Source organism: Haliotis asinina, chromosome 6 (genome assembly GCF_037392515.1).
Source record: "Haliotis asinina isolate JCU_RB_2024 chromosome 6, JCU_Hal_asi_v2, whole genome shotgun sequence".
Lineage (NCBI taxonomy): Eukaryota > Metazoa > Mollusca > Gastropoda > Lepetellida > Haliotidae > Haliotis > Haliotis asinina.
This window is the reverse complement of record NC_090285.1, coordinates 11,240,263-11,267,131: the sequence shown is the minus strand read 5'-3', so window position 1 is coordinate 11,267,131 and position 26,869 is coordinate 11,240,263. Positions and strand designations below refer to the sequence as shown.

General features: G+C 37.7%; 2 protein-coding genes across 8 annotated transcripts in view; one reads left to right on the top strand and one right to left on the bottom strand.

The window, feature by feature from the left end:
• Window positions 1-10,758, bottom strand: part of LOC137287448 (anoctamin-4-like) — a 109,617-nt gene extending 98,859 nt beyond the window's left edge. For 5 of the 7 annotated variants that reach the window (XM_067819741.1, XM_067819742.1, XM_067819743.1 and 2 more), the window contains exons 1-2: window positions 10,573-10,758; window positions 10,174-10,344 (exon numbers count right to left, since the gene is read on the bottom strand). In XM_067819741.1, the coding sequence (XP_067675842.1) occupies window positions 10,174-10,309 (136 nt within the window). In that variant the 5' untranslated portion in view covers window positions 10,310-10,344; window positions 10,573-10,758. Of the gene's footprint in view, window positions 1-2,704; window positions 3,034-10,173; window positions 10,345-10,572 lie in introns of those variants that run through there. The other 2 variants (XM_067819745.1, XM_067819747.1) reach the window with 1 other exon arrangement.
• Window positions 10,759-18,150: 7,392 nt separating this feature from the next.
• Window positions 18,151-26,869, top strand: part of LOC137287450 (inositol polyphosphate 5-phosphatase OCRL-like) — a 59,787-nt gene continuing 51,068 nt past the window's right edge. Inside the window, exon 1 of the mRNA XM_067819752.1 lies at window positions 18,151-18,225. The gene's annotated coding sequence lies outside the window, so the exon portion shown is untranslated. The remainder of the gene's footprint in view (window positions 18,226-26,869) is intronic.

Here is a 26,869-nt window from a genome sequence, read left to right as displayed (position 1 = left end):
TATAATACAATACAGGATAAAAACAAACACTACATGTGTGACTCACGAATCACGGCAAGACTTTTGCTGGCACAAGCTTCCTCTCTATGTTTTATCTTTCAGCAACATTCCAGCAAAATCTTGGCTACATACACCAGAAATAGGAACAACACACTGAAGGGAATCAAACCAGTGTTTTCAACTAGGGAAGAAAACTCTTTTCCATGGGGACTTTAATGACCAAATGTCATGCTGTGGACAATAATAGGTACACTCCACATCTACATTTGAGCATTTGTAAAGGGAAGTTACTCTTACAAATTTATGGTTGAATCTAAATCCCGCACCATATACAGCATGTACAAAGCTGTTTGACTTCACTGATCATAACACCACTTTGACTTTATAGCTATATGCCTTATCATGTTAAAGGTCACATGCAACATAAAACACATCTTTGCATATTCTGATACCTTTGGGTATGCACTTACAAACACAAATCATCAAAAATACCAATTCAACCTATTAAGTTGAAAAAAAAAACATGTTGTAAAAAAGCCCACGAAATAAGAGTTCAAACAATTAATTCACTAATTTCCCCCCAGTGCTGGGGAAAAAGTGGTACTACAACTATGCTGCGCTGCCCCCGTAACACATGCGCAGTGAGTTGGTTCGCAGAGCTTGAAACAGTACACCTGCCTAGGGCATGAAGTCGTGAGCAGTAGCCTAATATTGGCTGCATACAGTAACAAGTACATAATCTACTCGTTACATAAACAAAAACATGTTGATTGTCATAATCAGATTCTGTCACAGAGAAAACTCAATGTCTGGTTTATTGACACCTGTATGTCTGCCTGTCTGTCTACTAATGACAATATTTAATGCACAACTTCAATCATTGACCACATCCAATTTGAAATTTACACCTATTGGGCTTATAAGCCGTGAACAAAGAGCCGGCTAAGCGTATCGGCAAATGATCCAGTGGCCAATGAGAAGGCTTTGTTACACATGAGTACACACCCACCGGCTCTGACTGGTTCGGTGTCGCGGCTGCTTCGTTTCGAGGGAGGTAAACCCAAGTACAAAATACTGCCCTTTTGATTTGAGATTATATACTTATAACTGAATTTTTTTTTTTCTCAATCGGCAATCCATTTTATGCATCATGAATAAATGATAACTGTGTTTTAGTTATTTGATTTTTTGGTTGCATGTGACCTTTAACAATAATAACTGTAGCACTTAATTGTCTTTGTGTGGATGGAGAAAGATCACATCATGTTAACATGGTATCTGTGTAAAGTTTCTATAACTCATGCCTATATGTCACTCGAAAGTAGCTTCAGTGCAAACATAGAGTAGCTTCAGCGCAAACATAGCTACGAAATCGTAAAACTATCAACAACAGTAAAACTGACAAGGAAAGAAAGATTTCTTAAATCTGTTCCCATACTCTTCTTTCAAACGTTCAATCCAGGCAAAATATGACTTGTCTTTCAAACATATGACAAGGACCAGAAGTTCACACTAGTCATGCTGAATTAGTCAATGTACTGTGGGTTTGCAAAAATTACTCACTCTCTTTACATGGTATATAAGTTAGCGTCTATACAGAAACTCTGTCAGTAGTGTTACAGCCTAGTCAATAAGAGAACTGAATAAACCAGTTTCTTGGGCTGTTACAATTTACTTCCGCATTCACGCATTCACTTAATCGTACCATAAAATTATTCACTGTCCTTATATGGCATACATCATGTTTCTTACAATTCACTTGTGTATTCACAGAATCATAATGTTTCCAATCTTGAATTCAATTTGTTGCACACGATCAGTAGAATCAGTAAAACCTGAATATCTCAAAGCTGTGTGAATTGAATTTGAGTATTTATCAAAACAAGACATGCAAAATGGAACACAGCCAACTCTTACAGATAAGTTTGACAGCAATGTGAATAATGAGACTCTTAAAGACATACCAGCAATATAACTGTGGGTATGTGGGAAATCGAACCCGTGTTTATGTGATGAGCAAACACCCTTGCCACTAACCACTCCACTGTCCCAAAGTCCCGATGATTTTCATGATTATAATTCATTAACATCAGAAAAATAGTAATACCATGTGATTTATTTATTTCGCTAATGTTTCACTGAATTGGAGAATAATGCATAACTGAAACATTCAGCGTTATGGATTACAGCTTCTTGTTTATTACATTGTGCAACGTTTCGATGTAGATTCTTACATCATTATCATTTAGCCTGATAACGATGTAAGAACCTACATCGAAACGTCGCACAAAGTAACAAACAAGATTTGTAGCTTAATAATGATATAAGCACCTACATTGAAGCGTCGCTCAATGTACTAAACAAGTTGTAATCCATAAAGCTGTATGTTTTATGTTTGACTCATCAACTTCTAGAAAGCCCATTAAACAAGTGCATAACTGCTTACATCTTCCAATGTTCAGGATGTGTCTCATTATTGCCTCCGAACGCATCTGCTGCAGCCCTATGTCTTTCAAGGTAATTTTTATGGCAGACATGTAACCTATCAACAATTTGACAGAGGAGCTTGAAAGCAACATTAACTGTCACCTCGTTAAGTATACCCTTACCTGTACATTCAACCAATAATCCCCAATGTTTAACAAACCACTTACATTGTGTACCTTTCAGATATATTTCATGCACCCACAAACAAAGTTTTTACCTTCCACCAACTTGTCATCTAAGCCTTCCGCATCTGCCATATTGTCAGCTTCATACATAATCTCAACACACTCAGCTTAGTGGTATCCTAGATATGTGTAGCTTCTCCCATTAGCCAAATAACTCCATGGAAGGTCACACATAAAATTCTGACCAGTCCAAACACTGACAAGTTCTTCCCACTGGAATAAATCACCAAATATTGCAGAAACTCTGAATTCTCTCGCTGCTGTAATACAATGCGCTATATATACATTTGAACTTGTTGCCTTTCAAATATAATATCTCAAAACATGTCTAGCAAGTTTTGAGGTGGTTTTCAACATTCTTAAGCCTGCTTGTAGGCTTGTATTAGGTCAAGGCATGTTAACGGTAAGTGAACATGCACATCATTTCCTAATAGCATATGACCTATATTTAGATTGGCTGTTCACCCAGTCAAGATAAACTGATAATGTTTATTAATAGTGGGTAAATATTAAACCTCAAGCAGCCCATGAAGCAATGAATATGTCTGATGGATGTTGACAATGAACCAACTTCTCTCTTTGCCTACAGATAATACATCAAAATAAGCACATTTGACTCGGGACTAAACATTCTAAGCCTGCTTACATGAATTATATTTTGAGATTTGAATTTCATGTGCCCATAAAAAAACACAACTTTTTATAAATATTATGTTATCCTTTTGATCTAACAAAACAGAGTGCAAAATAATTGTAAGTAAATGATAAAAAGCTTGTCTTATGACATTTGCTTGTTGAACACGCTTCTGAATTAAGGGCATAAGTGAATGTGTGGTTTTCATGTCACAGAAGTTGATATCCATATATCTTCCCTTCACAGGAATCACTTCTAAATGCCATTCAAAATCATAAGGTCCTGAATATATTTTCCTATCAATGTCCCAAATACACCAAATACATGTAAATCATTCTACTGTAAAAAGATAATGGCTGTTCATAAGTTTCAAAATGCAGACTGAAAACAGTTTCCATGAAGACTTGTGTAACAATTTCTCATGAGCAAACCATGCTAGTCATAAGGGATAACAAACTGGTGGTCGGCCTGACAACATGACAAGGCTGATGCTCATTATATCAATCATTGTCTGGCATCTGTTATTTAAAGATAACCATCACTTAGCGGGAATACAATCCAGTGCTGAGGAAACAACAAACAGTTCAAAATGAGGGCATGCTTGTCGTAAAAGGTTACTAACAAGATCTAGTGGTCAGGCCTCCTGACTTGGTGGACACATGTTCTTGCATCCCATGTGTAATGATCATGATGTTGATCACTGTGTTATCTGATCCAAACTTGACTCTTTACAAACCATGGACATACTGATGGAATACTGCTGAGTGTGCCATTAAACAACAAAAAAACAAACATCAAGATGGGAGGTATCTTTACTGATCTAGTAGATTCATCTCAGTATCAAATTATGATGCATGAAACTACAGTCCAAAAATTAACTCTTGTCTATTTTCATATAGTGACTGCCTAACTCCTTACCTCCAAACATTGTTAATGACAAGAACTGCTTAACTTAGACACTGAATCTTGAACAGTAAACAAGATTCCATTACATGTAAAACGTAACTTTTCACACAGAGTTTGTTGCAGAGTAAAAAGGAATCAAGTTTTGAAAAGGGACCTGATGTATAAAGTCAAATACTCAGAATTTGAAACACTCACCATGCTGGTAATGTAACCTTACCACACACCACCATAGCTGCCAAAAATTATATCTTCAGCTTATTTGACAAATTAGGTTCCAAATACTGTACCCAAAGGTACCCCAATACTATGCCCACAGCCTTGCTCCGAGACTACTGAATGCAAAGCCCATGGATGTATAGTAAATCTATCCTTAAAAAAAGCCAGCCATGATTGGCAAACTGTTTAAGGGCACCAGTCTGATAGTGTTAGAATGACAAATTGTTCTTTTTGATTATATTAGAGACTTGTGCAAGTCTACTATGCTCAATGTTCGGTCCAATATAGTGTGTCTCACATTACCTGAACCACTTTATCTTCCATACTCCCAAACCCTATGATGAGTCTAGATTTCTTCAGGTTCTGAATCTCTGATCCGCCTGGTGCTCTTTTCATTTCATATGGGTTAGTTTGTTACTGTCAATATTATACATACTCAGAGACTAAGCATTAGTCTAGGCCTAGTGCTATGTTTATCATGTTTATGGCCACAACAGCATAACGCCTACAGAGTACTTCCCTATCCATGCTCTGATATAAAGCTGAAACATTCCTCACAGTCACACACAACAAATCAGCCACACTGACCTGCTCCAAACAATTTATTCTCAAGAATGAATACAGTCTACCAAAGCAGAGATAGGGCGGGTCTAAATAGATAGAGAAAGTACTTGTTGAAACCTGACCTCATTGTTTGGTCAGTTATTTATATCCGTCTGCATCTACTTCAACTGTTGCAACATCAAGAGGGAAATGGTTGATTAAGCCTTACTATTGTGCTCATATCTCTGTTGCCATGATTTAAGTGATTTCAAAAAATATCCCAATAACACCTTTTGGTATTGTCCCAGGAGTAAATCTGTCACATCCACATCTCAAATCTTAAATTCTTAATTTCAACCTGCTGAACGATACTTGAGCTCTGAGAGATACTATTAATTAAAACTACTTAAAACTACAATCACTGTACTTTGAGATCAATAGGACATGGATGTTTTTTCTGACAAAAATCTATAAACTTATATATAAATATGATATTAGTCTGTGCTTGTAAAGTTCACTTGCTTTACTTATTTTAATAATTTAATTTCTAAGCATGCGCTAAGATGGATAATCTATTCTAATATGTTACATATGCTGTTTGGATCTTATCCTGCAATAGTTTGTATAACAAAAGGAAACTGAAATACAGAAAACACTCACTCAGAAAAGGAGTTTCAATGGTACTGAGCAATGTAACAAACTACCAGTTTATATAAATGGTATATTTCTAAACCAAAAATTCAATTAGGTTAAACTCATGAGTAAGAAACTTGACAAACAGCTTTTCATCATTTTCAAGTTTAGTGACACACTTTTATTTATGAAATACTGAAAGTGAAACTTTGTATTGAATACCCTTTCATCTACTCTGAGGTAAAACCCACATGGAATGAGTGAGTGAGTTGTCCTACGCTGCTTTTAACACAATCCCAGCAATATCATGGCAGGGGGCACCAGAAATAGGCTTCACATATTGTTCCCATTTGGGGAATCAAACTTGGGTCTTCAGTGTGATGAGTGAATGCTGTAACCAGTGGGCAACTCTACCTCCCTATGACTCACAATGAACAAGAACAAGGCCCCTATCAATATTCAGACAGATAATACCCCTATTTGAACCCAGATGGCAAGTAAACTTTATTGAGTAAATGAGCATTGTTTTACACTGCTTTTAGCGTTATTCCAGCAATATCAAAGCAAAAGGGACTCCAGTGGACTTCACAGTGGTATCGAACCCAGGTCTTGAGGTTTACAAGATTACAGTTCTAGAACTTCTACCAACAGGATACCAAATGGGCTTGATATCAACCTTGACATTAAAAGTACTCAGGAAACTGATATGAAAACATTCAAAACTGTAGGATCAATCAGTAGTTTTACAATGATATTCACAGTATCACGAACTGCCTCCAGATTATTCTGCTGTAAGAAGCCAGGCTGGTAAAACACATCTAATAAGGTTTCTTCACATTTATTTTAGATACATTTTGTATACATATTTTTTCTGAAAATGGAGTGAGTGAGTGAGTGAGGTTAGTTTTACGCCGCACTCAGCAATATTACAGATATATGGCGGCGGTCTGTAAATAATCGAGTCTGGACCAGACAATCCAGTGACCAACAACATGAGCATCGATCTGCGCAATTAGCAACCGATGACATGTGTCAACCAAGTCAGCAAGCCGGACCACTCAATCCCATTAGTCGCCTCTTACGACAAGCCTAGTCGCCTTTTGCGGCAAGCATGGGTTGCCTATTCTACCCCAGGACCTTCACGGGTCTCTGAAAATGGAGATTTAAAGTGAGTGGGATTCCATCATAGTCCAAACATTTAAAGTCAGAGATGCAGATTCAATGCCAGTTTTAAAATTCTATTCCAATGAATATGTTTTGTAATTATTGTTAAATTACTTAAGGTATCAAATAATTTGAGACACAGTGGAATCTGTTTATTATGGACCTCCCTGGAACTGACATAGTCTGTCGTACAGACCCTGAAGTATATATATCCAAGAAAGCCCCAACAAGTCAAGAAAATGAGGCAAGTCTAGATTTCCTTAGCTTCCAAAAATGAAGACAGTTTAAGGGCTCCATTTTATCATATTATTTTTGGTCAATATGAACTTTTTTCAGCAAAATATGTTCATTTCAGAGACTACTTGTTTGCCTAGGACCGACTCATTTGTCTGGATTACTAAGTAGTCTATATTAGTCAAGTTTTGTCTGTTATCGTAGAGACTGCCATGATGTGTTCGCTGACATCAGTGTGTTTGCAGAGATCAACTTTGTTACGTTTCATCATCGTATTCAGTTTCCTGAGTTGTAGGACATCCGCATTTCAAGGATGATCCCTTTTAGTTCACAATCCATAACTGAGAGGGGTCAGATTATAAAGCAAGCTTTAATTTCAAGATAAAAAAAACTGTGTTGGACAATCAGAGGTATATAACAAAATCATAGTTCTGATTCTCAAACACACAGTCCTTTCTACCATAACCATGTTATTAAGATCTAAAAAATACATACTGTGTTGAAAAATCAGCGATTTAAAACATGACTATATACCTGTGAAATGACTTTGAGTATCAAATCACAATCCAAGGTAGTCACAAGTCATGGTAGTTTTAATTCAATACGGAACACATAACATGACGATCTAAATGAAAAATTTAGAGCTATTATAATTTTTGTTATATACCTCTGATTTTCCACCACAGTACGTTTACCTCCATTCTACTATAACCATGTTAAGATTTGTAACAAAATCAGAGGTATGTAAAGTGATCATAGACCTCTGAATGACTTTTATTAATCAATCACAATCAAGCATTTACTGACATCATGGTAGAACAATTTTGCCAGGACTCCTAGAGAAGTACAGCATTGTGGAAACAGTTACGGGTTTGATAGATTCCACTGCATCTGTTGTTTTTTTCTGTGAACAATGATACAAAGTGAACATGATAGTGAGGTCAAGTGAGATTTATTTACAACTAAGCTCCATCTGTCCAAACTTCCGCATATTACTGTCTCCGCCAGATAACTTAATAACCTTCAGCTGCCGGCAACAGTATAAAGGTCATACGACAATACACAACACGCTGAAAATGTTACAATCCAAGTGACTACATCACTACACATAGTGAAACGTACATGATTGATGCACATCATGAAATCTGCATGACGTACACCACTTGGGATGTGTCTTTATGAGGTTATCACAGTACTGTGGGGGAGTACACAGTACTACACTGCAATATATCATAATATATTTTAACGACTGCAGAAAATAATAACCACATTTATGTCACTCAGTAGGCTTTAAGCACAAGCACGCTATGAAAAAGGCTGATTAGAAACTAGAACAGCAACCGCTTCCGTTATCGCATGTAATGAATTCATATGTTTTTACACTGTGTTTACAGACATACTGTAAAATAAACTCCCTGTGACGATTAATAAAGCAACGCATGTATGTAAAAGCAACATTTGCTTCAAGGCAACTGGCAGAATATATACAAATTCAAAAACAATCATGAATTTACATCCCAAAATGTCAAAATATATATGCCATGTATTCAGAGTTTGTTTTCACCTATAAATCTTCCACCTTGCTGAAAAACACATTCCCCTGAATATTTAAATGTCCAAGAGGGGAAGCAAACTCATTTCTTTCAGCACATGACATGTGTATACTACTGACTCAGTCCTACCAAGCACCATGTGAATCACATCCTTCAACTAACAATATAAACAAACCACTTGACCAGAGATTTGCAGCACTATTTTTTCCCTGTATCTCAAGTAATCTGAGTATTGCTTAGTAGTGGTAGTAAAACCAACCTCACAGATGAACAGCTGTCATAAACATCTGAATATATATATGCCTAAACGCCTTACAATGCTTATTTATTTTTTAAAAAATGATGAATTTAATGATTATTTAATCAACTAAGCCATGTGTATTATTCAGACTGTTCCTGATCTCAGAGACCGGAGTAGATTTTCCAGTATATTATATTATCCAGTGACATGAATCCCCACTAAGTAACTGAAGGAATTACGGCAAACTTGAAGGAATTGCATCTCAAATGCAGTGGACTGCATTTGTTTACATTTGGGATGCAATGCCTTCAAATTTGCCATAATTTCTTCAGTTACTTAGTGGGGTCTGTGAATAAATTTTTTTTTTTAAATTTCACTAATGTTATGAAAAAAACATTTCACCAAGTGTGTTTTCTGGGAAAGAAGTCATTCAATTACCATGGTGAATTTCAGACAGATGTTGCAAGATTAACATCAAGCATTAATATTTATCTCAGAAGAGACTTCAGTCATGAAAAAAAATTTAACTCCTGTTATTTAAATAGGATTAGTAGTGACAAGAATCTATGATAATTTTTTTTATGTCAGTTTATTTTTAAATCACTATATTTATTTCAAATATAAAGTTGGAAAATGGGGAATCAACAGATATGTTTTATTCATCCTTCACAACACTGTTTTTATTCTTTGTGTGAATATCAACACTTACAACTGTTAGGGCAGGTCCATCTAGTTTCTATCAAAGGGTAGTGCTGTGTTGTTTGCATAAACAAATTTATTCCTTGTCAATAGATCTGAGAGATTATATAAATATTGACGAAAAGGGTATCCAGTGTTACTGTGTCAAAAGCAAGGAAATTTGTCTTGACTGTAACTCATCCTTCATCCATGCCAAAGCAAAGAAAGTGTGGTTCAGTAGAGCTGTAGAAGCTATAAAGCATTCTCTGGTCCCCTTTCTTATGACATTGTGTTGTTACTGGGAACAGCCTACCATGCTTGTCATTCAGTTTAACCTGACAGTGATTTCACAATAGCATGGGTGTAACAGAACTAGGCTCAAATATCCATAACAATACAAACCAGTACATGCAAGTTCAATGCTATAATTTAGTACGAATGACTGTGAGAAATCACCATCAAACTGAAACGTTACTCCCAGCTGACTTAAAATGTTGTGAAGTGTAGACTATATGCTTGCTACCGCATCATCTTTGTTAATGCATTCTACAGATTCACACTGTTTATGGGCGATGTCCAAGAACTGTCAAAGCGCGTCAACGCATTCCGAAAGCGACACTATGTTATCGATCGGCCTGTTGCATACTAGGTCTATTCAGACAGTAATAAGAAAAGACCACACCCTAAAAGAATACTCACTCCCTGGGTCGGGTCCTGTTGGGGGTGGGTCCATGTTTTGCATTTCGAATCCAATGGGTGGCGGTGCCGGAGCGCCTTGAGGCGGGGGTCCACCGACTGGAATCCGAGAAATGTAACTCCCATTCTGACCCTCCATCGTCTATGGTAAACTCCGAGTCAGACGCACCGAACCTGGAATATAGGCATAGTACCAATGAAATTCTAAAGAAGGTCGCTGTAGTCTGAGTATACCTCTCAAACCAGACGATTCTCCCCACTGCCAAACCTACCCAGTCAACCCGCTCGCGAGATGATGGTCCAAACTCCAAGATAACAGTAAACTAAAACACGGCTAGTTCTAGCTAATTAGATAGATATGCGTTAATAATCTGTAGTTGTGTAACACATGTCAACACTTACTGGTATTGTAAGGACTTCCGCCGATAATTTCCAGTTAATCCTCAACCAAACACACTTTCCCGTGACATTTGCAGACTTGTTTATATCAAAGTCGACTTGTTCGACGTCTTCCTACATAGGTGGCGCTTTATTCTATTTTTAGCACACGAGTAGATGGGGAAATACTCTCAGCTCGATCTTCGAACTAGCAGAGAGAAGACACCGGCTTCGAGGTGTAGATGAACATACCGGCATTACCGCGCTTGCAAATTATTACTTACATGTACTGCACTAGTTTTGATATATACGTGTGGCGGATTACAGACTGTTAATTTGACAGATGTTACCCTCAGAGACCATATACCCTAACTGCCTCATCACACCCTTTACTTTGAAGTCAGGGATGAACATTTCGCTGAGGATCTCTTCATCTTCGTTGAACAGCATGGCTCGTGTTGTTTTATGCCTCTAACTATACAATTTTATGCATCTAAAGTGTTTTTACATAGATCTAGCCATTAAAACGTCAACATATTTTGGTTTTATTTTTAAATCACACGTTTGTATTATCATTAAAGCATACTCATTTTGTGAACATTTTTATACAAAACATTCACACATTGTTTGTATGTAAAATAATTCATACAGCAGAAAAATATAAGTAAAGACATGCTGAATAAAAAGTATGACTTCTAATAATTTGAAAAATAATGAACCATGTAGATTTACATGCTGTGAAAATTATAGCAATATAAAATACTTTACTTTTTTACAGTGAGTGAATGAGTGATTTCAGTTTTACGCCTCACTCAGCAATATTCCAGATATGTAACGGCGGTCCGTAAATAATCGAGTCTGGACCAGACAATCCAGTGATCAACAACGATCTGCGCAACTGGGAACCGATGACGTGTCAACCTAGTCAGCGAGTCTGACCACCCGATCCCGTTAGTCGCCTCTTACAAGTATAGTCACCTTTTATGGCAAGCATGGGTTGCCGAAGGCCTATTCTACCCCGGGACCTTCACGGGTCTTTTCTCAAATGTGTAAATGACTTAAAACAAGGAAAACCAGGAAGGGACCTACTAGATACTTACCTGTCAGATAGAGGAGGGAAAGGGACAGTATGGGACGAAGAGCGTAAAATAACAGAAAGGACCATATCTATTCTTTTACGACATTGGCTATGCTAATATTGATCAATGTTGTGATATGCTTGAAAAAGAAAACAGTATGTTAATCATGTTCTTTGGGTCAAACAAGTACTGAATATTTGGTGTTTATATTTTCTATTATTTTTCTTTTCTATTCTTTTGTTTTGTTGTGAAATGTATAATTTTTGACAAGGTGAAGGTGCACTATCAGCATGATCAGTGTTAGAACGTCTGCTGGTCCTGCTGTGTTTGAATTTGTTGTTTTCATAATCCAAGGACCACCTGAGTAAGTATTTAACATTAACAGGATTAAATTTCCCATTGTGGACAAGAACCTCTTGATTCCTTTCAAGCTCTGTAATAGAGTAATAAAGTAATCAATGTTCTTAAGGTCCCGGTGGGGTAGCTTAGTGGTTAAAGCGTTCGCTCGTCACGCCGAAGACCCGGGTTCGATTCCCCACATGGCCACAATGTGTGAAGCCCATTTTTGGAGTCCCCCGTCGTGATGTTCCTGGAATATTGCTAAAAGTAGCGTAAAATGTAACTCACACACAGTAAGGAGGGAATAAAGAGAAACCTTAACGCATTTTCTTATGATAGATGTCATGACCATAAATATACACTGAACACACTGATTATGTATTTTCCGTCAGCTCTGGTACAAGTCTTGGCAGAGGCAGGGGTGACTGACTGTGGGACCTGGTGGGATGGCCTAATGGTTAAAGCGTTGGCTCGTCATGCTGTAGACCCGGGTTCGATTTCCCACATGGATGTACATGTGTGAAGTCCATCTCTTCTGCTGTCCCCAGCCGTGATATAGCTGAAATGTTGTTCCTGATTTATCGGCTATCTTATCATTCATGGATTTTCATTCGCATGACAGATGTAAGATTGGTGTCTGTCACTATTAGAGTTTGGACCAGGCTATCAGCTGAATGACTTCATGAACATAATTCACAAAATTTGGACACAATGATTTCCATCGACCAATTCCGGGAAGGTGACCACCCCTACCCTTTAGTCGCGCGTGACAAACATGGGTTACTGAAGACCAGTTTTAACCGAATGTTAACGGGTTTCTAAATAGGTCAAGTGGTGTTGGACAATAACAGTGTTTTGCAACAAAAGGCTTTCTTTCTGTGTCCACTGTGCAAACGAAGCAAAACCTGTTTCTGTCGTCTGGGCCGACAATAGCCACGACTTGCTTCACCGGTGCGACGGATGTAATGCTATATAATCTATCTAGTGATGCCGAGAGCTGGAAACTGGGGTTGGGTGATCTGACCGATTTAAGGGTGCATGCATGAACGCCAGATAGCATAATGTGTCATTCGAATGTAGAACATAGAACAACACGATAGAAAACATTTTATGTGTTCACTTTCTGAAGGTTCAACGTATTCGCCCACTGAATGAATAACGTGGTTCCCTTCGTTCTGGCGTTATTTTGGTCCCATCTCGTGTTCCATAATATTATTAAGTCATGACACTCAGTCCTACATTGAGAAAAATAGGACAGAAATATCGATGTGCGTAATTATATATACTGCATGGTAGAAATGGACTAAACCCCAAAGTGCAATCGTTATGGAAACGTCATTACGTTCAAACATTCTCTGAAACCCAACAGATTTAATGTATACAGACCTCCAAACACACATAACTTTCAGATACACCAACTAACCTTTTCTATTTTTCGTTTCATTTTATGCCATCTAACATTATCCAGGAGTATAGAAAAAAAGTTAGCGATATACATTATTTATGCAACAGTGAAGACTCGGCCTACACGAGTCCTCGGTGAGAGGCAACAAACGGGATCGGGTGGTCAGACCCACTGACTCGGTTGACACATGTCATCGTATTCCAGTTGCTTAATTGATGTTTATGCTGTTAATCACTGGATTGCCTGGTTCAGACTCGATTACTTAAAGATCGCAGACATAATTCTACAAAATTCCAAGGCGTAATACCAAACTCACCCACTCGCCCTCTCGTCACTTGTCAGATGCTACTGATAGTACTAAGTCTATCAGATATCGTCTTTGTTTTTTCTTCCTTATTTTATTCTTTGTCTTTGATTTATCACTGCTTTCTCAGAGTTTGTTTCCTGGGGACAGTTTTAAGGGTATATAAATGTCGTATGCGTATAAACATTAAATACGAACTAATTTTGACATGTTTTAATATCCGTTTAATGGGTTATGTGGTGTATAAATTCAGCAGCAACTTTTGCAAATGTCGACAGATATTCAAGCGTGAACTTAGCGTTGCATGTCGCAATATACACTCTGTCAATAAACGGAACCCGACAGAGATGTCGTAATGTCAATGTTAATTTCTTATGCTGTACCAAGCAACCGAATTTGTATTGCATACATAATTATGTTTGACACTCTTGTCCAGAATATATAGATCCTCTAACATCAAAACAAAATAAACTTTCAATGACATCTAAAAATACACGTTTGCATTAAACTACATATTTATTGACCTTTATTCTTTAACCTCCGGTTCATTCCTCGCATACAGGGTTCACCATTTACTCGTGTGTTAAATGTATGTTAAATGTTTGACAACTTGCATATATCTCTACCTGCGATTGTAGTGTGTAACTGATTTTAGATTTTAGAAATATTCCAACAATATTACGTCTGGGGGCACCAGATGTGCTTTCACACATTGCGCCCATGCTGGGAATCAACCCTGGTCTTCGGCGTGACGAGCGGACGCTTTAACCAACAGCCCCTGTGATGGTTGTGATGAACACAGATATCCAGAACGTTCCCATGTCATGAACAAAAGTTTTAAATTTTCGGTCGGAGAACGGAAACAGAACGTAATCGAATCCCGATTTAGCAATGTTGTCGTGACAATTACACATTGTGATATACCATTATTTCGACAGGAGCACACTGAACGCCTTATAGCTTATATATAGTACAGTACGAGTTATTCCCCTTTGACCAGACGCCCAGAAATGGGCTTGACGCTTTGTAACGATGTGGGGATTCCAATCGATTTCAACACAAGGCTTGTCTCTCGTCCGGCTTTTGTGACAGTTGAGTCATTGCGTCCTGACTTGCGGATAGGTTGACACATGCATGTTCTTGTATGCCGACTGCCTAGATCGATGCTCATGCTGTTGATCACTGGATTGTCTGGTCCAGACTCGTTTATTTACTGACAGCCGCCATATACGTGGAATATTGCCAAGTGTGCACAACCTGACACAACAATCAAATTAACAAAACTTTTATTTTTAACTTAACGTATGCCCAATAAATGTGCTTTATTGATGTTCGCTGATCCTACACGGTCCTTCATTGAATTTGCAAATAGGTTCTGCGCGAAACGATATCCTGATTATTCTTTGCAATATGGAAATGATACAAGTGAAAGTAAATATATGCACAGAACCGTGATTTCGCCAATCTCTTCGGATCATCAGTCACCATGTCTTCAACAGGAGATCTACAAGCAAATTCAAGATGAAATGCTTTATACGTTCAATTATACACACATAAGAAATCCAGTTACTTTCTGTGCTGCTTTTCCCAAAATCTTTAAGACTGTGTGCCTGATCGTCAGGCCATTACATGTGAAGTGGCCATAAAATCGTCCTAAGCTCGATCTTGATAATGCCTACTTCAGTGAGTGAGATTAGTTGTACGTCGCACTCGGCACTATTCCAGCTATATGGCGACCCTCTCGAAATCATCTGGACCAGACAACCCAGTGATCAACGACATGAGCATCGATCTAAGCAACTTGCATATGATGACATGTGTCAGTGAAGTCAACCAGTCTGATTCGTTAGTCGTCACTTACGACAAGCATGGTTTGGTTACTGGAGATCAATTCTATCCTGAATCTTCACGAGCTGATGTACTCCAGACTCTACATATCAGAACATCCCCTGAATAGACACGCTATGTAAGATTGTAATTTGTGACGTCATATCTTCCACTGTAGACCCGTGAAGGTCCCGGGGTAGAATAGGCCTTCAGCAACCCATGCTTGCCATAAAAGGCGACTATGCTTGTCGTAAGAGGCGACTAACGGGATCGGGTGGTCAGGCTCGCTGACTTGGTTGACACATGTCATCGGTTCCCAATTGCGCAGATCGATGCTCATGTTGTTGGTCACTGGATTGTCTGATTGAGACTCGATTATTTACAGACCGCCGTTTTTTATCTGGAATATTGCTGAGTGCGGCGTAAAACCAAACTCACTCACTCACTCTTCCACTGTAGGCAGGAAGGACATGCTTTGAAGGACATTTAGAAGTGATGAGTAAAAGGCGTTTTTAATTGATTCACCTAAAGAAGAAGATGAATACATCTGATGTTACAATATGATATTACCCGATTAACAAAAAGGTGCTAATATTAAAAGAATCATTTGATTTTCAAAGAAGTACGGTTCCAGAAAAAAAACGAACAAGATTTGCTTGTTCTAACTGTTTGGTTCAACGCCCTGGACTCCTTTCAAGTCCTCATTCTAGACACCGTGAAAGGTCACATTCCTTGTGTAAAGGCTCGTCTGGGAAGAGCAACTGTGAATTTAAATGATGTTTAATTTTTTGTAAGTTTGTTTCACATGGCACCAGTTTGCCATAATTACATTAAAAATACGGAGACACAGGCAGTGTGCGAAATAGTTTCCAAATTAATTCCAAAAAGTCGGACTAGCTATGCCTGAAAATTATTTGCCTACAAAATAATTCACTAACCCGAAATTGAATGTACAGACACTAAGCAAAAGATGAGAACATGGTGCGGGTTGCGGGTTGCGGGTTTCATCTTTAAGTGATTTGCAACATATTTATCAGTCCATAACCTTGGATGATTTAAAAGTGTTTATAAGTAAAGAAGTCGAGGAGAGTGATGTATTTCCAAAATCACCTTAATTCCAAAATGACGCCCGATCGGGCAAGTGACTGTGGAGATTTACTAGCCCGACTGGATTTTAACTAGCTAATGGCTAGCGGACCAGTGGCTGTTTCTCACACTGCACATAGTTTCACATAGACCCTGCGGGTATATGACTTTAGTTGTACACTTCCATACACCAGGCACCATAAACGCGTCCATGGCTTCCATTGAATGCTGACGCATATAATATATCTCCCGTGTACTGTATGTAATATTATGTTTTTGAAACATTTATTTAACACACAGATTCTAAACATTATCAAAAGGGTAACAATCAGAACTTGCTACGTGTCCGTCAATGAACTTTCAATGAACACCATTCCGATATTAACGGGACATTTACGTGTCAGATAACCAATTACGTTGGTTAAATTACACGTATGACGTCATTCTCTTGCTTCCCATTATTTTCACGGAATGGTGAGTTCTAAAGCTGACAGTATCTAGACTGCAGGTGAGAGGAGTCGACTCAGTGCAGGATAACAGCTTGAGGCTTCAGTTTGTGAGTCGCTTAATAAGGGTTCACTTCTGACCCACTTTATCTCTAATCATATACTTCTGCGTGAACATTTGTGAAATAATGACATCAGATTTGTGCGTTGTGTATGTAGGAAATGCATAAAGACACGTTATACCAAGGCACCTAAAATATACTGAGTAAGAACAGAAACGCAACTCTGTATTTTTGTGAAGTCGTATATAGAAGACATAAACACTAACGATTACTTTTATGAGATTTCACTTTTCGAAACTTGCGTTTCTTTACTGTTCAGCATATGATTGAAGTTGGGAAATATTTTTGAGTCTGACTACCTAAAGACATATAGGGCTCTCTACACAGTACTGGTTTATCAATACACCTATAGATTCCGAAACAAACGTCATTTACTTTCTCCCCCCCCCCCCCCTCCCCCCCACCAACTCATGATAGGTACATCACATCACGAACGTCAGATATGGTACAGTTAGCAAATTCATCAAATCTCTGTGTTGCTGCATATACGACACATTCCGCGGCAGTTGACAGGAAAGGAAAGTCGTTTGTTTGCTAAAACGGAAAAGTAGGACAATTACTGAGGAAAGTCTAATTTAATGACTCACGCTTGGACATTTTTCTTTGGAAGTACCATTCATTCGTGAATGTTCCATCGGAACTTTGTCAAACTAATGATACATTAATAATAATATAAAAAACCTATTCAGCTTTAATAAATCTTTAGTTAACAAAACTTCTGGTCCAAGTTGAAATTTTCAGCCCCAGTTTCAAATAAATTAGCATATATTGTCAAATACAAAACAGAACAAGGAGAGGCGCGAACATCAAATGGAATCGAACCCGGATCACTGACATGATGAGAGACTGCTTAATCCATTACACACTTATCAGTCCTGTCTGCCTTGAACAAGAGAAGCACGTTGCCTCGAAGTGACAGTACATACCGCGTGTGTGGACAAGGTAACTTGAGAGCTGTATCTGTATCAGATGTTCCCACCCACCTGATAACGTTGAGTTGGGATACTTGTACATACGTACTTGGGATACATACCTCTACACGAAAGGGACGGATTTACGTTTTTAACAAGTAGGTTACTAATTTTCACAACGACATGTGGCACATTCTTGTATAATCACATAATTAGTACTAATTAATTCATGTGTATGTCGTGTAATGTATGCTTGCTCTTTTAGTTTATGGTCATTGTCATATGATGACCAAACGCCATTACATTTAAACGATGTTACCATGGAAACAATGAGGATAGAGTTCGTAAATGTTTAGAGTCCAAACAAGTATCTGGCAATTAATGTTTTGTCAACGGTAACATCCGGGTTCGCCTACCACGAGGTTGAACTTTCATCGTTCAGTGAACTGTTTGACACTGGCCCAGATCGAGTGTCGCTATTGGAAGAGACGCTAGCATAATGGAATGAACATGCCAGTGGTTCTATAAAAATGGATCGTAATTTTGTGATGACAACGTATGTTTGTTTGGGTTTGTTTTTTGGTTTTTGTTTGTTTGTTTGTTTGTTTTTTGTTTGCTTTTCTTTTTTTAAAGATTTATTTGCATATACACACAAGAATATCACATTTTACTATTCGAATGCTCAGTCAACCTACACTTTATTGATTATTATGCAGCTGAACTAAACATCACAGGGAACAATATGGATAATAACATAACATGCCAAAGCTATCAGCGCAAATAACGTGGTATGCAGAATATTACCATAATTGTGAGCAATGTAGAGATATATGCGAAATGATCATATGAAACAATGTACATAGATATAATAAACGCTTCACTTCACATGATCAACGTGAAACGACCGTAAGGAGCAATACGTACGGAGATATAGATGCAGCACAACACGATAACACAAGACAACATGAACGATCATACAGAACTGTGTAGATGTATATATACAACACAGGACAATCATTAGGAACAATGAAAAGGTATATATCAAATGAAACGATCACAAGGAACAACCTAGATGTATATAATCCAGTGAAACGATGACAAGAAGGACAATGCAAGGCATATAATCAGATGACACGATCACAAGGAACAGCACTTTGCATATTATCCACATGAAACGAGCACAATGAACAGTTTAGATGTATGTAATCAAATAAAACGGTCATAAGGAACAATGTGATGTATAAAACGGTCATAAGGAACAATGTGATGTATATAATCCAGAAGAAACGATCATAAGGAACAACGCTTTGTATACTTTCCACATGAAATGATCATAAGGGACAATGTACATGTATTTAATCAAACAAAACGGTCATAAGGAACAATGTGATGTATATAATCCAGATGAAACGATCATAAGGAACAACGCTTTGTATACTTTCCACATGAAATGATCATAAGGGACAATGTACATGTATTTAATCAAACAAAACGGTCATAAGGAACAATGTGATGTATATAATCCAGAAGAAACGATCATAAGGAACAACGCTTTGTATACTTTCCACATGAAATGATCATAAGGGACAATGTACATGTATTTAATCAAACAAAACGGTCATAAGGAACAATGTGATGTATATAATCCAGATGAAACGATCATAAGGAACAACGCTTTGTATACTTTCCACATGAAATGATCATAAGGGACAATGTACATGTATTTAATCAAACAAAACGGTCATAAGGAACAATGTGATGTATATAATCCAGATGAAACGATCATAAGGAACAACGCTTTGTATACTTTCCACATGAAATGATCATAAGGGACAATGTACATGTATTTAATCAAGCAAAACGGTCATAAGGAACAATGTGATGTAAATAATCCAGATGAAACGATCATAAGGAACAACGCTTTGTATATTTTCCACATGAAATGATCATGAGGAACAATGTGATGTATATAATCAAATGAAACGATTACAAGGAACAGTGTAGATTTATATATTCAACATAGGACAACCATAAGGAACAATATAGACACAAATAACAAGCGTGAACCACGTGGACAAATGTGCAGGTATATGAGCAGCTTAGAGATATTTGAAAATCAAGTAAAAATCAATATATATTATTATGCACTTGAAAAGTGATCATGATGCAGTCTGTCGTACAGACCCTGAAGTAAATATCTCCAAGAAAGCCCATGCAAGTCTAGAATATGTGGCAAGTCTAGATTCCCCTAGGTGGAAATTATGAAAGTCTGAGGGCTACATTTCATTATATTATTTTTGTTCTGAATCACTATGAACTTTATTCAGTTATAGATGTTCATTTCAGAGACTAGTAGTTAGTCTCGATCATGATGGTTCTTTTTATAATTTGAATTTCTTGGGAAAATTGCTTTGAAAAGCATCGTACTCTAGATGTCATTTTCAATGCTATTGACTTCCAAGTGTTACTCTGGTGCTTCGTGATGATAAGCGTAATGCAAGTATTTTTATTAGAGAATTCATGAGTCATACACTGCAGTGAAAAATCCAATACATTTGTTAAACAAAACAAACGTAATACAATAATTATCATCAATACAAGTGATAGCCGAAATTGAAAATCAGTATGTTAGGTCAATGTAGTAGACTTGTAGTAAACGCGTGTGGGTGTACGCCATCAGTCAACCGCCACTGATATACAAGAATGTTCGGACATACCACATGTAAGAATTGGTTTCGTTATTGTTTGGGATCACTGAGCTCTAGACTTAAAGGCCGTGTGCATACAAAGTCCTTGTGGAATGTACTGTAACAGAAATCCTTGAACACAAACTGTATATTGGCCCGAATTGTTATAAAAAGAATGCCCAAAAAATGTTTTCACCCCGCCCATTCAATCTTTAATTAACATACAAGACAGCGAGGAGCGAGTGACGTCATTTTATACAATAATGCTATATTCGTTCCACCCATTCTGTCCTCAGCCAGTCGAATAACACTACTGCGAACGTGGGCGTGACCATGTGTTTTTGTATGCACTCGAAAACATTGCTTGCTAAAAGTTAAAGCTTGCAATTTATTCATCAGTGAAATGCATTCAGTATTTTTAGGACTGTACAGTGTTACCGGTGTACCGGTATATCGCAATACACTTTTCAAACGATACGTATTGCAATATGCGTTCTGAGAACCGGTATACTGGACAAATAACATATGAAGTTTTGAGATCATCTTTATGGAACAACTCAAAATCTACACAGACTGCCATAAACAAGAAATGTTTCCTGCAGTATTCAGTAACAAGACGACATACTGTTACGTTATGAATTGTATAAAAGGGGAAATAGACTCCTTAACTATGCAAAATCATTTTGAGATTTCTATTAAATCCTGGCATATATTTTAGGAGCTTATGATGTAGTAAATAGTACTGACATGCACAATTTGTGTCAAACACTACCAAACATCTAAGTTCCCGATATATCGCAATAAGTATCGCAATACGGGTATCTGAATCGTAATAAATTGCAGTACAATTTACTTGCCGATAGTTGTAGTAGTAGTTGTATTAATTGTAGTCAGAGAGCATGTGAAATGTTCACTGTTGTAATGTAGTCTTTACCAATGGTCATAAGGCTGCATAAAAAGTAAATGTTTTTCGGGCACATTTTTTTTCAAAAGTGACGAGGGCGATAGGACCTTTTTGTAATTTTTGATAGAAAAGAGTGACGCGGGAGGGAGATATTTTAATTTTTTTTTCTCTAAAAAATACAGCTTGGGAAGTTTAGCACGCTATAATGAGTAGTATTTTCAGTCACACTAGTTTTTACGGACACTCGTTTTTATAGTGGACAAATGGATGATCGGGACGCTAAGTCAAAACTATTCTTTCTAAATGGCAATAAAACTTGCTACGCGCACAAATAAAAGTTTATTTAGCCTAATGTTTGGGGTTATCATCACCAAAGCCAAACTCATGATTTCAAAGTGTTTGGTGTTTTACATTATTTGACGGTATCAACTCTGTAGACATTGATTCTCAACTCCAAGACACTATATCAACCAATCATCGTATGTCTTACAAGCATATATGTACTGCCATACATATTTCACGAGGAACTTAGCTCTGGCAAAGCTCCAGAAGTAATGGATAAAGTCGCTGAACGCTGATCAAACGATATACATATTTCAAGATGTAAACGATGGCTGAGTCTAGCAGTCATCGACTAAGCAAAGATGAGGCTCGAATCATTACTATCACTTGGCCACCAGACAGTGGGTTGTCTTTAGTCGTTTTACGGTCTTCGTGAACAGAGAGCCACATTTGGAAAGCCTCAAGGGCTGCAATTCGTTGTGTAGAAGTGTTTCCCTTATGATCCCGGTTCGTCTCTATTGTGGTTCTCGGCATGCCACCACCATACCTGTAATTGTGTGTGTTGTACATCTCACATCTATTGCAAATATGATTTTCCCTCAACATAGAGCAGACACGTAGAATATTTTTCAAATAGTGTCCCCCAACTCACTCGCTCGAGCATATGTTTTTGACAAATGAGATGTTTTGGATCAGTTCCGTCAAGACAATCGGTGGAAACAAAGAAAATCATGAATGTGAAAAAGAATAAATTTATTACATTCACATGACTCTGCATTTACAACTTGAATCAAGCACACATAAATGTAAAAAAGTGACCTCTTCCAGAAAAAAATGCAAGTGTCCATATGCATGTGCCAACAAGGCAGGTAACGCAGCGTTGAACATAAGAATTCATAACATAAACAGATATCCATAAATGCATGGACTATGACTCGATGTTGTGGAAACCAGCAAATAATTCATGTTCATTTGTACATTGATAAATATACATTATGGCAGGTACATTAACGTACAACTAAGTACAATTTTACATGATTTCATATAATGTGTAAATGAAAATAAACACATGCATGCTTCCGCACATTTGGTAGAATGATTTTTGGTATAGAAAATCACAGAGTTAAGATTGCATATAGACAATACACACAATCATTGATGGCAGAACTCGGAATTAGAAAATGTTGATTGGGATAAAGCAAGGCCACATATTACAACCCGCACTGTTTCCAAAATAGCTGAGAAAACCATTTGGGCTATGATTGGGCTTCTGTCAGTTGGAATAGGTCAGGTTTGTATGCTTCATTCTGGGAGGTTCCGCCATTGCTGCTTTGTGAAGACATTTCCTGTTTGAGTTCTTGCTCGTTTTCAAATTCTTTATCGAATTTGCTTCCATCGTGCACCAACTGTCGCCGTACGGGATCCCTGTATGGGTGAAGATGGTATACGAATGTTTCCCAGTTAACCTGATCCAGGCCGATCTCTTTGATCATTGCCATTTTCTTCTCAATATAAGCGACTGGGTCTTCGGGTCTCTCAAGCATGAGACAACTGAGAAGTCCTTCAAACATTTGAGGTATTTTGTGGCTAGCTAGGTACTGTTTCGCCTGCTCTCGTGTTGAGGCCATGGCGATCTTTTTGATGATCTGCTTGCAGAACCCTGTTCTTCTCCAGACCCTTTGTTCAAAACTGAAACATACAAAAATGTATTAGCTGGATCAGGATATACTAGTAGTAAGAAAGATCTCTTTCCAAAGTCTCGTAATCCCTCAAAGGACTCGAGGTTACGGGTAGGGCTACAAAGATGGCGTACCATATCTAATTATGTTACTTTTATGGGTTGGTTGGATAGATATAATTGCAGATATAATGTTACAAAGGATAGTACGTCTTCGGTGTGACATATGAGACATAATAAGCTGGACGTATCACTGAAATATGGTCTACTGCCAAAGAGAAGCACCGCGATACTTGTAAATTGATACGACCTTAGGTCGAACAAAATCATTTCTTCAAAATGGCATTCTATATCATAAGATACACCAGTTACCATTTAACAGACATTAAAGAAAGTATACATCCACGTTTTATAGTAACTGAAAATGACAAAAAAAATACGGGTGTTATATTTGTGTTTTCGACCTTAGGTTTGCAGTGTTTGGGCGATTGTTTGCAAGCAAGTGATTGAGTTACTAGTAATATTTATCGTCACATCGGCAATAGCAAGCAAGTAACGTTTCCATTCCTATAATAATGAAATTGCTAGTAAGGTCAAGAAGACCATGAACGTTATGCTTGTCGTGGGGCTATTAGAGGGATCGGACGTGCGGACTGCGTCAATGCTCATGGTCAGTTCCTTGATTGATTATCTAGTCCCGACAGGATCATTAACAGGTCGCCGATTTATGGCTGGAATATTTGTCAGTGTGGCGATAAACAACAAAGAGACAGCCCACGTTGAAGTGATGCTTCTTAAAGTCTACAGTTCATTTTATAATGGACATGTACCACAGAATCGTCCATTGACCAGTTTCCTTTCTTCACGAATGTTGACATTTTACAAACGATTTCTCCATACTACCATAGACCACAAACATGTGCAATCAACGGTATCACTTGTCATATATCAAAACACACTTGTAACTATTTCTTAGGTGCCGCACTTCGCTGTGCGCAGAAACCGTTTCGTCAGAAATATGTAATTGTGAGTTTGAATCCCGGGTCCATTTGATTTTTAATGGTATTCACCGTATGCATTTAAGGATGTGCCAAACGTAAATTTGAATTCCACTTTGGCATCTGTGTCGGGTACTGGATCGCCCCCAATGAAGTTAGTACACTTTGCAATGGGACGTCTGCTGTGAGTTACAACGTAATATCACATATCACAGTTTTGCAGTGTCATACTGGCAAACCGGTCTACGGAGAAACCCACTGAAATCTAACCATAGTAATCCATCCCACGTTGGTGTGACAATAAAACACAGCGAGATTATCTTTGCGCTTATCAGAACAACATCACACACTAGCGACATATTTTCGACTTGTTTGTTTGACAGATCGGTGTACGTGAAGTAATTTAGAAAAAAAATATTAGGGTGTTTGTTTTGATAATGTTTGGCTGGCAACTGCAATGTTTGTAAATAAATAAAACCTTTTCCAAGAAAAAGATGTCAATGATCAACTTTCATTTATTTGTCTGTACTTTTCACGACTTACCGATCCACAACATTGTGGCCATTAGCAAGTAATGTCCAACACCAGCCAACCGTATTCGTCGGCACACACAGAACCAAACAAATCTTTCTTACAAACACAGGGGGCGTCTCAAAGGTATTCGTGCGAAGATTAAGCGAGATTCGTTTAAAAAAATGTCTTTTTTGTCATGACAGGCACATATGTTACTTATATCTTGTATTTTGTTCTTCACCTCAACTGCAAAGCAGTTGAGCCGACGGTGACACATTTGCACATGATATTATCGGTAAGCTTTTGACCCGACCATTGATCTAAGCTGCAAAATACGTCAATATTAAGCAATGCTAGGTGTCTCCAGGCAAGCACAAAGGACCCCTCTTGAGGCGATTAACCTTAACACATTGACACCTTGTCGGTAGTCACACAGCGCTCCATACACTGTTCTTGTCTTGATCTGGATGAATATGTTACATCAATTATCCTTAGTAGTCATGCTTTAATGAGAGCTCTCCGCAACGCGCGGTCTTGGACGATTTCTTACTCTTCAGTAACAGTATTTGTCTGTTTCTAAGATGCATTAGTTTTGGTATATATAAATAAGTTTGCTTTGCAACAAAGATATTGCCTTAGTGACCTACATATTTATACAAGGACCACTTGAAACAAGGCGAGAATGTTCAAGTTCATAAATATTAAAACTCAACTATTTCGATGCAATTTACCCATTAATCTGTACTTCAATATGTTCGACATTTCTGAAAAACCCACACTTCCTGTAACGTAATAAATAATGAGTCGTAAGTACAGTCAAATACATATTAACGGTTTTCTGGCGGAATAAAAAGAAACCAAAGACAAAACAACGGAAGAGATTAATTAAATAACATCCACCACTGTTCCTTGTAAAGGTTAGTGAAACCAGGTTTTCATTGAACCCGTAAAACCCGATTTGACGATAGCACGTGTCGTGAGTGCAAGACGTTAATCAATAACTCGTAGCCTTTCGAGGAAACAGTAATCTTTCAAATTAAATGACAAAATCGTTGTGTGTTCAGTCGAAGAAATGGTTGACATACAACTGTACAGAAAAAAGGAACGCCCATTGTTACGGTAATGCCACCAGATACGAATTTCGTGAGCCCATTTTTCATTTGATGGTTGTAGGAAGTCTGTAAACACCTGCATGTGCATACGCTCACGTGCAACAACAGACAGATGGCCTCTGACAAGTTCTCTCAATTATTAATACAACTGTCCAGGTATCGACCTTGAAAGTGAACCACCTTTCAAATATTAATTATCAAACCAATCTAACTTAACATGCAACGAGCAACGGTTTCTGTTCTGTTGTGACTTGATTTGAACTTTATTTCAAGACGTTTGTGGAAAAACAATCTCATATCTATTCATGTAAAAATGCACCAGATTAAATTTATTGTTTTGTTGATATGAGCCTCACTTTGTCCCTTTATCTGACGTGAAGGGGTGACATTTTTCTCTCCAAACAAGGACCCCGAACTGGTTCACAATAAAGTAAGGTAAAGGACAAGATTTAGCAGATCATTTAGTAATTCTTACATTGTGAAAAGTATTAATATATTTTCTCTTTGCGTGCCTGTGTAAAATATTTACATGCTTCAACCGGTCTTTCCTTGGGAATAGATATCGTTGTGTACATATTTTAACATATTATTAATTACTGACCACCTATAAACTAAGAAAGTATTGTGA